This window comes from Lacerta agilis, chromosome 2 (genome assembly GCF_009819535.1).
Source record: "Lacerta agilis isolate rLacAgi1 chromosome 2, rLacAgi1.pri, whole genome shotgun sequence".
Classification (NCBI taxonomy): Eukaryota; Metazoa; Chordata; class Lepidosauria; order Squamata; family Lacertidae; genus Lacerta; species Lacerta agilis.
The window spans coordinates 6,375,533-6,390,474 of record NC_046313.1 but is presented as its reverse complement, the minus strand read 5'-3'; the positions used below and the strand labels follow the sequence as shown (position 1 = coordinate 6,390,474).

Here is a 14,942-nt window from a genome sequence, read left to right as displayed (position 1 = left end):
CTCTGCAAACGTTATGAGAATCAAATAACCTGACTCCTAGAATTGTTTTCTCGTGTGAACCGTACCTATCCAGAGCGAAGCCTGTCCCAGGTGTTTCAACCCACCAAAGAGATAAAGGTGTCTCCTCAGTTGAAGCACAGCCAATGAGAATTCTGGGATACCTAGGATAGAGATATTCCTCCTTGAAGGACATGGGGGAGAGTGCTGCTCTACGTCAAAGTTGTGTGAATGGTACAGAAGCAATGCACACATTGCCTAGAATAACCTAATACTGTTTGCCCTTGTTCATGCAAACACAGCCTTCACATATTACACGTCTGTTGACTAGACCTAATTACGTTAGGGGCATGAAATGTGTCAACAATGAGTTAAGAACAAAGGGTGGGTTACAGACCAAGTTTGGGTTGGGTTGCTTGGGTTGGATACTGACTACATTAGATGAACTAAAGTCCCACTGACATAAATGAGACAAGTTAGCAATGACAGGTCTCACAGAACTCAATGGGACTTAAGTTCCGCTAACTTCATCTGTATCCCACCCAAACAATGCAAGACTTAAAAATTATCCTGGGAGAGCACAGTCCACTTTTCTGAAAGGCGCCAAGATTCTGTTCAGGGTGGCTTTGCAGAAGTCTTCAGAAAAATGGTTCTTTCATCCATGCTGATGTTGTCATCCCTGCACCTGTTGTTTCTTATTTCCTGCTTAAAGACTTGATGGAAGTGGAGGATGTGGTGGTTTTTTTCACAATGGTGCCTCCGGAACTGTATCCTCCTCCTCCGTATCCTCCGCCGACGGAGCAAGCTCCCCCACCTCCTATGCTGCAAACACCTCTTCCGCTTCCAGAGCTGAATCCACCGAGGCCACCAGATCCTCCTCCATAGCACATTCCACCTCCAAATCCACCTCCAAATCCGCCGCCATATCCACCGCCAGAAGTAGTAGAGGAGCCGCCAACCATAGCTAGAAAGGAAGGCAACCATGGTTAGCATTGTGGTGGTTTTGTGGACTAATATAATATGGCCAATTAATGCCTGGAATGTAGTTCTCTAGCACTGAGCATGGGGCTAGGGTTACTTCATGTCTGTTTCAGGGCATTCTGTCCCAGGAATGCACCAGTGGAGCATTGCCTGAAGAGATGGCAAGTAATGAAAGAAGAAGAAGAAGAAGAAGAAGAAGAAGAAGAAGAAGAAGAAGAAGAAGAAGAAGAAGAGGAGGAGGAGGAGGAGGAGGAGGAGGAGGAGGAGGAGGAGGAGGAGGAGGAGGAGGAGGAGGAGTTTGGATTTGATATCCCGCTTTATCACTACCCGAAGGAGTCTCAAAGCGGCTAACATTCTCCTTTCCCTTCCTCCCCCACAACAAACACTCTGTGAGGTGAGTGGGGCTGAGAGACTTCAGAGAAGTGTGACTAGGCCAAGGTCACCCAGCAGCTGCATGTGGAGGAGCGGAGACGCGAACCCGGTTCACCAGATTACGAGTCTACTGCTCTTAACCACTATACCACACTGGCTCACAGAAAGAAAGAAAGAAAGAAAGAAAGAAAGAAAGAAAGAAAGAAAGAAAGAAAGGGCTCTCAGCTACTTTGCATCTTAAAATAAGACAAGTGAAGCCTCCAGGGCCAAGGAGCCATCCATGTGATGAGAGTCAATTGAGAAAGTGTGTGGCATGTAAGGGCTTAAACCAGGGGTCAGCAAACTTTGTCAGCAGGGGGCTGTTCCACTGTCCCTCAGACCTTGTGGAGGGCCGGACTATATTTTGGGGGGGGGGATGAATGATGAATTCCTATGCCCCACAAATAACCCAGAGATGCATTTTAAATAAAAGGACACATTCTACAGATGTAAAAACACGCTGATTCCCGCACCGGATTTAGAAGGCGGCTGAGCTGGATCCGGCCCCCAAGCCTTAGTTTGCCTACCCATGGCTTAAACACTGAACTAGAACTAAAGCAGGGAACCTGTGGCCTTCCAAATGTTGCTGAACTCCAGATCCCATCAGCCCCTGCCAGCATGGCCAATGGTCAAGAATGATGGGAGTTACAGTCCAGCAGCAGCTGGAGGGCCACAAGTTCCCCATCCTTGCACTAAAGGGATGCTGGGTTCAAAACGGTCCCCATTCAGCCATGAAGTTTATTGGCTTGCTTTGAATAAGTTACAAACGTTATCAACCCAGGAGCATGAAGCAATGCAAACCATGGCATCGCATACAAAAGTTGTCCCCACGTGGTATTTCTGTAACATTTTTAAAATCAGGAACAGAGAACCTGTGGCCCTCCAGGTGTTGTTGGGCAGCAACTCACATCACCCCTGACTTTCTTGAGTTTCAACCTCTTTCTGGCATGTTACTACAGCACACTGGAATTGCACCAACACATTTGCATTTGTGGTGGTCAAAAAGTGTTCAGGATAGTGCATGGGGGAATCTTCCGCAGCCCTGATTCCACACTCTGCCTCCACAACTTTCCTTCTATGTCCATTAAGAGCTTGGTGCATATCCACTATGACTACTGTTGTCAAAACCCCATCAAGACACAGTGGTGCCAGCGCATGCCATTTCCCAGAGCAGCTGGTTACAGGATAGTGCGACTAATTTTAAAAGTTGAGTACAAAGTCATTACTTACAGATGCTCACAGTGCTCTGACACTCTCCAGACATCCTGTGAAGGAGAGAGAAAAAACCTGATGTTTAGGCAAGAGATGAGATCCAATTGGGCATTCGTACACAAAATACTGAACAATAATGAACAAATCCTTTGAATCCCTTTGTTGCTTTCATCATCCGGCACTGCTAAAGTGAGTGCTGTGCAGTGCAGAGGGCAGATAGGGTTGGACACAGGAGACCTGGGTGCAGCTGCTTGCTTGTCCATGAAGATCACTAGGGAATAATGTGGGGCATGATCGGATAGACAGGCTTCGTTTCAAGAGTCAGGGACACACTTTCCAGAACCTGCAATCCAGACAGGCATGATCCTTCAGCTCACACTTCCATAATGAATAATTGAATAAATGGAAATTAAGAGGTAAGAAAGTTAAATGTGAAGATGATCCTGCTTAAAATAGGAGAAAAATGGAAGGGAAGATCAAAGGAGGTCCCATCAAGGTGTTAAGAAAATTAGATAAAAGTATATTAGTATATTGTTGTTGTAATGGTTAATGTCATGTTTGTTTGTTTGTTTGTTTTTGTTGTTGTGTTTGTTTTTGTTATATTGAGAGGATCGGAGAGACGGGAGATGGCTTCTCAATCTCCGGGGAAAGCTCTGTAATTTATATGCTTGTAAATAAAGCTTACTTGCTTTAATCAAGCCAGACTTTGTGGGAGTTTAATTGCTGGCATGAAAGGTACACACACCGTTGCGCAAGAAGTAAGAAGAACTTAGAAGTTTGAACAGAAACTCTGCTAAAGCACTAGAGAAGCAGGAGAACACAGAAGGAAGCGTTGCTAGACACCACTCCAAGTGCTAAACTGGTTTTGAGGCTTTTCCAGTTAAAACCAAAAGCCCCACAATTATAAAATGAATAAAATTATTTAAAAAAAAACAACTTCCAGTGATTGCTGCAGCTCCACAGTCCACATTGTAAACCTCTCCCAGCACTGAAAGGAAAGGCAACCCCAGAAGAACCATATGTGCCTTCGTGTGTGACACTCCCAACCTCTCTCCCTCTTATTATTATTATTTGTAGTAGTAATAGTAGTAGTAGTAGCAGTAGTAAAAATGGCAGGTGTTCCTTATATGCTTCACACTCTTATTATGACTTGTTTGCATTGGATTTGATTGTTATAAGAGGTATGATATTTGCTGTATATTTTGCATATAGCAATACAGTATAGAAAGAGGGTATACATATTAAAAGTGAAATGAAAATGAAAATATCTGGATAGATGCCTTTGGGCAAAGAAAGATGGCAGGGGGCTGGGCTCTAGCTTTGCAGTAGGTAAAGTAACCACACACAAAAAAGGAGTGTCTTTTTTAAAAGGAGGAGAGACCCAGCCCCCCACCACCACCGCCCCGTTCTTGCCACAGCATCCACCTTAACCCTCTCAATCAGGATTTGCACTGCCGCAGCCTAACCTCAGCTCTTACCATCCCATCAAGCTTAACCATGGCTTAACCGGAGCCATACCATGTGTGCACAGTATGCAGTACATCAGGGATGGGCAAACAATGGCCCTCCGGATGTTGCTGGACCAGAGTTCTCAGCATGGACAACCAACAGGGATGATGGGAGTTGTAGCCCAGCAACGTCTGTAGATCCTACCATCCCCCATCACTGCAGTACATGCTTTCCTCGCCAATGGGCATACATTGCCGACCCTTACATTTCTGATCTCGTGGACAGGCCTTCCCAAGCGGGCTTCAGTCTTGGTATCTCACCTTTTTAGAATTTAACTGCTGGACTCAGTCAAACATTTCATGGCGTCCCCCCCCCCCCGGCGCCCAAGAGGAACGGGGAGCGGTTATGCAATGAAAGCTCCAGTTTCATTTTCTTATTTAGTCTTCTCTTCAGCAAAGCCCAGATACGCATCTCCTTCCTTTACAATACACTCACCTGCTCTCCTCTCCTTCCAGCAATTTCCTGTAGGTGGCAATTTCAACATCAAGCGCCAGCTTGACATTCATCAGCTCCTGGTACTCCCTCAAGAGACGGGTCATTTCTTCCTTGGCCTTCTGCAGAGCACCCTCCAGTTCGTTCAATTTGTCCCTGGCATCCTTGAGGGCCAGCTCACCGCGTTCCTCAGCTTCTGCAATGGAAGACTGCAGCTTCTCACACTGAAAGGCAAGAGAAGCATTCGAAAAACTGGTTATTGAAATATCATTTTATTTTTTATTTTTAATACCACCAGCAGCATCCCTCCTGGATGCAGCGCCCCCCCCCCTACATTAACTGGGAACCATTTGTGAGTGCCATATTTTTTTGAACTGCAAGGTTCAACACCCAATCAAAGAGGCCACCCTACTTCAGCCTGATATCGCTTGGCTTGCCTTTAGTTGTGTTACTAAATGAATTGCTGCAGTTAAGACAACAGCCCAGGACTAAGATGACCAGATTGTGAAATTCCAATATAAAAATCTCTGCCCCCCCCTTCCACCCTTGGGTTAATCTTGCATATATTCCTCCAGCCTTACCTGCTTCTTCACATTATCTATTTCAGATCGTATCCTCTGAATCATCCGGTTCAGTTCAGAGATCTCGGCCTTGGTGTCGCGGAGACTGTCACCATGTTTCCCAGCTGTTAGCTGCAGCTCCTCGTACTGGTATTCAGAAAGAAGAAAGGGGTCAAATTGTGTTATGTCAGAGAAGATAAATCTTCTTCAAATACAAACGCAGTTGAGCAATGGCTCAGGTTCTGCCAAACCCTCTGACATCCTTCCAAGGTTGTCCCCAAAAAGGAAAGCAGTGTTTTGCAGTGCTTGGTGGACTAGCCTTTCCTACAAGTGATTTTGAAGCAATACTGGTAGATTACTAGCCAGTTTCCGGTGGACAAAATAGCACCTTGGGGAAGGGCAATAGCTCAGTGGTAGAACATATACTTTGGATGTGGAAGGTCGTAGGTTCAGTCCCAAGATCTACATATAGGGCTGGGGAAGTCTATGAACCAGGTGTGGGGAACCTGTGACCATGCAAATGTTGTTAGACTACAGCTCCCCACATCACTGATCACTGGCCCTGCTGGCTAGGTCTGGTGGAAGTTGGAGTCCAATAGCATCTGGAGGGCCACAAGTTCTCCACCCCTGCTGTAAGCCCCAGAGAATCGCTGCCACTCTGTGTAGACAATACTCAATCAGATGAGCCAATGGTCAGAGCAAGTATAAGGCCGCTTCCTATGTTCCAACTGCTGTTTGCTGGGCTTCTTTGTAAATAATGCTGGATTGCGTGGCCTTTAGTCTGTTCCAGCAAATTGGGAAACACTTGACTGCGAGCGCTCCAACTGGAGACAGCCTTTACCAAAGGTGTCATGGGGCTTTGAAGACACTCAAACTCAGGACGCAAGGGAGAAATGTGCTAAGGGGAAGGCACGCTTGGCAAATCCATACCGTGATCAACTCTGGAAGCCAATGTCCCCACTATGGAAAGACGTGTAGATCCAGAATTGGCCTCCACAGACACTTACGGACTCATTGTTAAAACCTTGTTTATGGAAGACATTCTTACTCGGCTACAAGTGATCGCCAAAGAAGAAGGCATTGTATGTTCATAAGCATACTCAGGACCACTTCATTCGGGGTTTTATGGCTCGACTGGCAAGAGATTTTGAACCTGCACTCTTGCTTTGCGAATGTAAAACACATTGGAAAACCATGGCGATTCTAGTTAAAATTAAGCAAAGCACGTGGAGCTGAAGTCGGATCACTCCTAGTTTAATACATTGCCTTGTGTGCATTTGGCCTTTCCCATTAATGAACAACAAGAGATTCTTTGTTTGTTGGGATTTGGTTTTTGCTCAAGGAGGTCATTTTAGACTGGCAAGGCTTGATAGGCCTGAGAACTCACCTTGCACTGGTACCAAGATTCTGCTTCTGCTCGGCTTTTCTGCGCAATTTCCTCATACTGAGCTTTGACCTCTGCAATGATGCTGTCCAAGTCCAGACTCCGGTTGTTGTCCATTTGGAGGACAACCGAGGTGTCAGAAACGGTCTGCTGCATCTGGTTCAATTCCTGCCAAAGAAAGCGATTTACTGGTTTTTGTAAGCTGCCATGGGAGTCCATTTGGCTAAAGTGTAGAATAGATCTACCTTAAATAAATAAATAAATATGTAGACAGCACCATGGTCACACCATGTTTTTTTCACCATAAATGTTGATTTATAACTTCCCTCTCCCCTTGGTAGAGGCATTTGTCTATTTTTTTTTTCTTTTTAAAAGTGACTAATGGCTGCGGTAGTCCATACTGGCCCACCTGCAAAAGGTCTGTCCTTCTAAAAACTATGCTTAGAACTTTCTGGCATCCCAAAAGCTGGACATGAAAATCAGCTGTTATAGTACACTAGTCAAGTTGCTGTCAAAACAGCAGGTGATGTTGCGTGCATGTGGATTTATGCATTGCAAGGATGTCGTATGGAGAGGATGCAGTGCACTTTTTACACCTTCTACAGAGCAATGAAGAACATAAAAGATTTCCCATTATAGTGAATGGGAAAACTGTGAGCTTCATTTTAGACAGAGTAGCTCAGGAGATGAATTACAGATCGAAGTGGAGACAGCACAGAGTGACTCAGAAGCAGACTGGAATTTTTACAAGCGCACAGGTAGAAGGGGAAACTTAGGGCCTGTGCACACCCCTAATACTTAATTAAGGAATGTGACACCCAAAACAGGTAGTCATCAGATACAGAATAATTTCCTAATCTAACATTTTAGTCTAGCCTAACTTCCATAACAGCAATCCCAACTCTTTTACATAAGTGTCCTCTCTCATTTCCACCCCTCATTTCCATATCTCTTCCTCCAATTGTCATTTCCCCAAATGACTCTCTACCTGTCACTCACTCTTAACTCCACCCCAAAATTCGCATCACTCTAGTGTTCTCCCAGGAGGCCACAAAAACTCAGCAAGACTACTTACAGCTTCGTACAGGCATCTCAAGAAGTTGATTTCATCTGTCAAGGAGTCCAGTTTCGCCTGCAATTCTACTTTGTTCATGTAAGCAGCATCCACATCCTGAAGGAAAGGACGGAGAGAAGTTCATATTTTGCACACAATGATGGAGACAAACACACACACACGAGAGAGAGAGAGAGAGAGAGAGAGAGAGAGAGAGAGAGAGAGAGAGAGAGAGTTCTTCTTCTAAATGCCAGTATGTGAATAGCAACTTTCACCTCCGAAACACTGCAAAGGAGCCAGGAAGAATGGCAAACTTACCTTTTTCAAGAGCACAAAGTCATTCTCTGCTGCCGTGCGCTTGTTAATTTCTTCCTCATATCTGGTCAATGCAAAGAAAGAACATCAGGTTTAAATACTTTGGCTTTTCCATTTGCACAGTCTTTTCCAACATCTATCTACACTCCCCAATTTCTAGTAAAAAAAAAAAAAAAAGGTCCAATTTCTTTTAAGAACCTGAAATCTTGGATGCAACAAAAAATAATAAAATAGAAGCAATATGTGAAATATTGCTTTGTCATTCCACAGCATTGTTTGGTTATTATTATTTTTAGAATATCTAGATCAGGTGGGGGTGGAGTTGAACAAAGGACATCTGTAGCCCTGCCTTATTCTTTCTAGATTTTCTTAACAATCAAAGGCCTTGTGAATTTGCTTGGCCTGCAAGTGAAATCCCCAATTTTGCAGGTTACTTGAGATCCTAGGTTTATAACTCGTAGAACCTTCTTCATCGTTTCCATTCTTCTGACGCTGTCCTCTGCCAAGAGGCATTCTACATTCTTTGGCATCAAGCAAACAAAGATTCTGTTGAACACCATCCTGACTAACAACATACTTTCCTGGCTCAAGAGTTTATTAAATTACAGTACCTATCTTCCAGTGCCACCAAATGCATACCTTAGGGCTGCCCAATGGATCTGTTTGTCAGAATTCAAAGCTGTGGGTCACCATTTTTGCTAGGATTTACAACAGACATAGCCAGTGTGGTGGGTGCCCTCCTGGTGTTTTGAGCTAAAATTCCCATCAGCCTCAGCTAGCTGTTAGGATATTATTACAAGCCAACCTGCGAACGCCTCAGCAGCAAGGTTCACATGACTATTGTGTCTGTTTTCATCCTGTGGGAAAGCCACTAGTTCTACCAGCTTTCCCACACACGTGATGTTTGTACTGTACTGTTGTATCTTTCACTTTCAGTTCTGGCTCATGAGATGCTGGACACTATTATGGATAGCTCTGAAATCATGAGCTGGCAAGCAGAGACATGCTCTGCATTTTAACTGCAATAAAGTAGTTTTTAGCCTTCACGGCTCGTGTGTGTTGTTCTTCAAGCTGGGGAACAATCACATATTACTAATGTGCCCCTGGACTCGAGCATGGCCAATGGTTAGGGAATATGGAGGTTCTAGTGCGCAACATCTGAAGCCCACAGTATTCCCTGCCCAATTATAGAGTAGTGTAATCATGTTCCTGGACTTCATTGAGTCTTGAACAATGAAAAGCAAAACAATTTGTAAAATCATATATTTCAACGTTTGGAGTTATTGGAAGTCAGCCATAGTTTTTCACCTTAGCTGCAGTAATTATAAAGGTGCAAACAGCCCCAAAAAGATACAGTCACATGATTTTACAAAAAAAGACCTTTTAAAAAACAACAACCTGGTTACTCTGTAGATCACACAGGATGTATACTATGTTCATGAGTCACCTCATATATAACAGTGAATCACATCATTCAGTGTGATGTAGTAAGTAGACCATGGAGATTCAAGTTCAACTCCACATTCCACTCAATGAATAATCTAGTCAAGGTCTCACAGAGAATTTGGGAGCATAAAATAGAGCAATCCCATTCCAAATCCATCAGATTTCTAACAGGGTTGAATTCAAATTCAAGAGGAAGTCAGGTCCCACCAGAAGCATGACACCATGATCAAATTGTGACTTCTCACTCACACTGAACATTCATTGTTGAGTGCCCAAGCTAAGAGGCAAACCAAACACACACACATCTGAGGCCTTCTGTACTCTATCTAATTGTGGGTATATATGCTTTTGTTTAAAATAAATAAATAAATTGAAAGTTAATATTTCTATTTTCTATCATCCTAGCATCAGCAAAAGGTCAGGTCTGATTTTTCAAATAGGTAGTCTGGGCTGGGCCAGGCCAGGCCCATCCACCCTCAATTGCTCCGGCAGGGAAGATCATTTATTGACACCCAATTCTTTGGTCCAATAATCCCTTACTTGTTCTTGTAATCCTCCACAAGATCTTGGAAGTTCTTCAGCTCTGATTCCAGGCCTCTCCTCTCATTCTGAAGACACTCAAGCTGCTTCCTGAGGTTGTTGATATAAATCTCAAAGAACTGATCAAGGTTCTTTTGACCAATTCCAGTCCCTTGGCCCTGTTCTTGCAAGAGTTTCCACTTGGTCTCCAGAACCTTATTCTGCTGTTCTAGGAAACGGACCTGAACCAAACAAAGAATAAGGGTGGAGAAAGAAAGGGTTATTATCATGTACTCTAATTGCCTTTAAGGGGGGGGGCAATTCCTGGAGCAAATCGCTATTCCTGTTCTGTCCCTGTTTTGGTTTTTTGAAGCGTTTGGAGTTCCTTTTTAAAAAAATGATGCTAGTGTGAATTTCTATAGAGCAAGCTTTCTCTTCTCTGTTTCTCTGAAGCTAAATAATAGAACCATAGAATTGTAGAGTTGGAAGGGACCCCGAGGACCATCTAAACCAACCCCCTGCAAAGCGGAAACATGCAGTTGTCCCATATGGGGATTGAACCTACAACCTTGGCATTATCAGCACCACACTCTAACCCAGTGTTTTTCAACCACTGTTCCGCGGCACACTAGTGTGCCGCGAGATGTTGCCTGGTGTGCCGTGGGGAAAATTGAAAAGGTTGCAGGCGCGGATGCCGAAGCGGCGCTCGCAGCCGCCCAAAGGCCGGCTACGCCCAAAGGGCTCCCACTGCATGAGGACGGTCACCGGCTCGTCACCCTCATCGTTGCCGCGGCCCCACGCGGGCGGCAGCTCCTGTAGGCTGCTGGCAGCGTAGAAGGCCAGCACGGTGCAGCAGGACAGCCCGACCGCCAGCAGACGCCGCTTCAGCCCCGGCACCTCTGGGTAGGAGAAGCCGTGGCACGGCCAGGGCGCACCTCGCGCCAGCCGGCCTCTCAGCCGACACAACAAGCCTGGCTCCGGGGCTCCATCGCGGGCCGCCGTCCCCGCCGCCGGCCGAGGGGATGAAGAAGGTGCCGAGGGCGCATCGTGGTCCTTTGGCGGCGTTTGCCACCGCCTCCTGCCCAGCCCCGCCTGCGAGGGGTTGCAGGCCTGCCTTCCCCAGAGGGGGCCGCGGGCTCTCCGGCCTCCTCCAAGCCCTGCTTCTAGCGGGAGGGTGGCCACTCCAAGGATCCGAACTCCTTGGAGAGCCGCCGGACACGACCTGGTTGCTCCTTGTCCCTTTGTTTGTTTGTTTGTTTGTCTGTCTGTCTGTCTGTTTGTATATGCCGATTTCCTTGGGACGGGCAGAGATTCAGCCGGGACAGCTTCCCCCTCTGCCAGCACAGCGGGAGAAGGGATGGCATGCACCTGTTGGATTTCTGCCTGCTGTAAGAGGTGGAAGGTGTGAGCCCGCGAAATCGGATGGCTTCTGCTGTGCTGTTGCCCTCTGCCTGCTCGGAGATGCAGTGATTTAGTTGGGAGCTGGAACGGTTTAGTTGGAGTTGGAACGGCTTCTGTCTTGCCTACCCAGGAGGGAAATGCCCAAAGCTCTCGCTTTAACAGTGCGCTCCCAAGCATGGCATACTTAGAAGTCAGCCTCTGGTTGAGTTAACCTGCTGCGGTATTGCAACCCGAAGCACGGAGAAGTGCGACGCAAGTTGTGATCACGATGCAAGAATGAATTTTTTAAAATTAAATTTCTGTTTTACATTTTAGAATATTCACCTTAAAATGTCAGTGACTTCAGTTCCTCTCTTTCTGTGGTTCATTTTGCACAACATAAATCCCTGCATATTTTATATAAACTTACTAAACCATTCAGCTTTCCATTATTACATCAGTAAAAACTTATTTACACGGTTGAATTTATCTTAATTTAAGAGAATTACTTTATATATAGTCAATATAGGCACAGAGTTAATTTTTTTAACATTTTCTAATGGTGGTGTGCCTCGTGATTTTTTTCATGAAACAAGTGTGCCTTTGCCCAAAAAAGGTTGAAAAACACTGCTCTAACCAACGATATCAGAAGGGACTGCTGTGTATTAACATAATATGTGCATATGTAGAGAAGCTTTCACCAAGCTGATATCCTCCAGATGCTCTAAATTAATACTCCCACCCACTCCCAGCTGTGCTGGCTGGGGATGATGGGAGTTGTAGTCCAGCACATCTGGAAGGCACCAAGTTGGCCAATGCACATCCTGCTGTTTCAAAGGTTGCAATTGGTTAAGCTTAATTTTGAAATGTAGGTAATATATTATAGGAGACAAGTTAAGTTGTTTTAGCATATCTTTAGCCAGAAGAACAAGCTTACTGTTTAACTTTGGGGATAATGCAGAATCAATGGATGCACATACAGCAAGCAAAGAATAGTGGTGACAGGGATGTTTTAGCAGTGCATCCTGAGCTAGCAATATGAACGGCTGCAGGCACAAAATGAGTATCCCTCTTTTCATCTTTAAAATATTGGAGGAAATCTATTAACCTTCAGGGCTGGAGAGAAGATGGTGTCAACAACCTCTCCCTCCAGTGCCAGCAAATTGACAGGATAGGTGTTGTGTACTGCGCTGAATCCTAGAACAATAGGATCCAGACTGCTTCATTCTGGATCCTATTGTTCTAGGATTCAGAATGCAGCAGTCTGATTGGTCCTACAACAATAGGACCCAGAATGCAGCAACCTGGATCCTATTGTTCTAGGATTCAGCTCAGTACATAACAATAGAGAACAATACCTGCCCATTGTCTCAATGCTGCCATTACTGTCAGTGGCTCTGTTCCACTCAGGCTCATGCGGAAAGCTACAGGAGCCACATTAAAGCCACTTTCAGTTCTGCCACATGCGATCTGACCTGACCTTCACAGTTTCCTTCTTAATAGCAAGAAATAGTGCCCTGCTCCTTCTCCTACAAGCCAAGGTGCTCTTGCTTTCTGGAGACGAGGATGTGGCCACTGCCTGCACCATAGTGAGGGTGTGACCATCACCTTCTGGACTTTTAAAACCATCCAGTATTCTTCACGTTGCTCAACTCCTAGATAACTGAAACCACAGCAACAGGTGCTGGATTCTGACCAGTGTCCTCTTATGGAGTACTGGACATTGCCATTAGTCCAAACATGCTTGCTGATGTTGCTTTGCCAGAAAACCACACCCATTATTTCTCCTAACACCAGTTGTGTATCTCCTTCCTCCATTCTAGGCTTTCCTTTGCATTGCCCACAAGCAGGGAGACCTTCCAGCTGCATGATCTCTACTGCAGCCACTACTTTTTAGCCTCCACAAGACCCTTGAGTCACAATAGGTGGCTGAGGGTGCAATGAGGAGATGACCAGAAAAGGAAATAAGAAGGGACAAGGATTTGTTGCATCACCGATGCACGTATGATGTGGGTAAGTTGTACATTCAATGCACATCTAATGCCCTCAGTTTAGTGGGATTCAAAATAGTTTCTACCCTTTCCTATCTGTATGTTAGAGAAGGGTCACTACAGGATCAACTTGGTAGTTTCTGGGTATTGGTCCAGGATTGTCCTGGGGGAAGAAACGTGCGGCCACCTTTCCCCAGATTATCTTTCATTGCTTGCTGATTAGTACTGACAACATTATGCAAATGGGCATGTCAACAGTACACACTTGCACAGGTTTAACAGGCATGTCATACACCAGGGCATCCTGAGAAGTATAGTTCTGTAATGGGGAAGGATCTCTGAGAATAAGCATCTGCTTCACCAGAATCCTTTGAAGGGAGCCATGGCAATTACATTGGTACAGATTTTTAGGAGAAATTCTTGCTACACACACACACACACACACACACACTCTCTCTTTTCTATAATTCTGTTCCTGTTTACTTGAAACACTCAGGAATGGCATACCCTTGACGACTCACATTTGACCACCCCTCCATGAAGTATACAGGTTAAATATAAAACCTCTTGATTTGAGATTTTGTAACAAGGCAAATTAGAAAGAATTCACCATTTTTCAGCCTTGAAATTCATTGTTGTTTTTTAAAAAAATAAAATACAAATCAGACCAGCTCTGATAGACACAATACTCAGTACAGACACAAGGCAAAAGGCCCTCATACTGAAAAACAAAAAGGAAAGAGAAAGAGAAAGTCTTGGAGCTGCACGCAAGTTAAATGCTCTCAAAATCATTTCACCTTGTCGATGAAGGAGGCAAACTTGTTGTTGAGGGTCTTGATCTGCTCCCTTTCTTCAGTCCTCACTTTTTGGATCTCCGGGTCTATCTCCAGGTGGAGGGGCTGCAGGAGGTGCTGGTTGATGGTCACCTCTTTGATGCCACCAGGTGGGCATCCTGGGAATGGAGGGCAGATTGCAAGTCCAGGGCCACCTGCACCACCAAAGCCACCGCCAAAGCCACCGCCAAAGCCACCGCCGAGGCCACCACCAGCTCCGAAGCCCCCGCCCCCTTGGCCACAAGCGCCACCGAAGCCCCCGCCAAAGCCACCTCCACCATATCCACCATAGGAGATTCTCTTGCTGCCCCCCATGTTATGCAGGCTCCTGCTGCCAAAGCCACCGCCTCCGCCTCCGCTACGGACGGAGCATCCACGGGACAGGGAAGCGGTGTTGAAGCTGACTTTGTTTCCACCCCCAAAGCAGACAGAGCTGGAACTGAAACCCTTGTTCTGAAACCCTCCTCCAACGCTCCGGGCACAGGATTGGCGAGACATGGCTAGAGGAGAGGTTGTCTTGCTGGTAGTGGAAGCAGTGGTGTTCCAAGGAAGAGTTCCCAGTAATGAATGAAACTGAGGAACATCTACCTTTTTATCCGCTCGGAGAGTTGGCTGGGTGACAGGGGAGTGGAGGGAAAAAAAGTAGTCATTTTTTATATTGTGTTCTTGAGCTTAGGTGTGCTTGGCACCCTCCCTCTTACTCTGTGCCAGAAACTGACCTTCCCTGAAACACACCCCAAAAGAGCTGAAGAAGAACCTGCAACTTGACAGTGAACTCCTGGCGACCCCAGATTACCTGCATCACCCTTCTGTCAACTAAGACTAGATTTCTCTGTGAGCCTTGCCTGAATGGCAGGGCATGTCAGGTTTCCTTGACATTCTTTCGCCCTGCAGGGAAAATAATCCCCTGGCTGAGAT

At 45.6% G+C, this 14,942-nt stretch overlaps 1 protein-coding gene across 2 annotated transcripts; it reads right to left on the bottom strand.

The window, feature by feature from the left end:
• Positions 1-262: 262 nt before the first annotated feature.
• LOC117040578 (keratin, type II cytoskeletal 3-like) lies at positions 263-14,618 on the bottom strand. Of its 2 annotated transcripts, XM_033138427.1 has the most exons (9): positions 13,989-14,596; positions 9,842-10,062; positions 7,859-7,919; positions 7,562-7,657; positions 6,490-6,654; positions 5,124-5,249; positions 4,546-4,766; positions 2,620-2,654; positions 263-961 (listed from the first exon to the last, which is right to left on the bottom strand). In XM_033138427.1, exons 1-9 carry the CDS (start codon positions 14,520-14,522, stop codon positions 693-695), a joined length of 1,728 nt encoding a protein of 575 aa, XP_032994318.1. In that variant the 5' UTR covers positions 14,523-14,596; the 3' UTR covers positions 263-692. The 2 variants fall into 2 exon arrangements, with proteins under 2 accessions (XP_032994318.1, XP_032994316.1); XM_033138425.1 differs by lacking the exon at positions 263-961 and having other exon boundaries at positions 2,597-2,654; positions 13,989-14,618.
• Positions 14,619-14,942: the final 324 nt, after the last annotated feature.

Excerpts from the sequence above, each read along its gene's own strand:
- LOC117040578 (XM_033138427.1), bottom strand. The coding sequence starts at position 14,522 with ATGTCTCGCCAATCCTGTGCCCGGAGCGTTGGAGGAGGGTTTCAGAAC. Across the intron at positions 10,063-13,988 it reads TTGCCTCCTTCATCGACAAG|GTCCGTTTCCTAGAACAGCA; the intron begins GTGAAATGATTT and ends TGTTTGGTTCAG. Across the intron at positions 7,920-9,841 it reads GTGGAGGATTACAAGAACAA|ATATGAGGAAGAAATTAACA; the intron begins GTAAGGGATTAT and ends TGCATTGACCAG.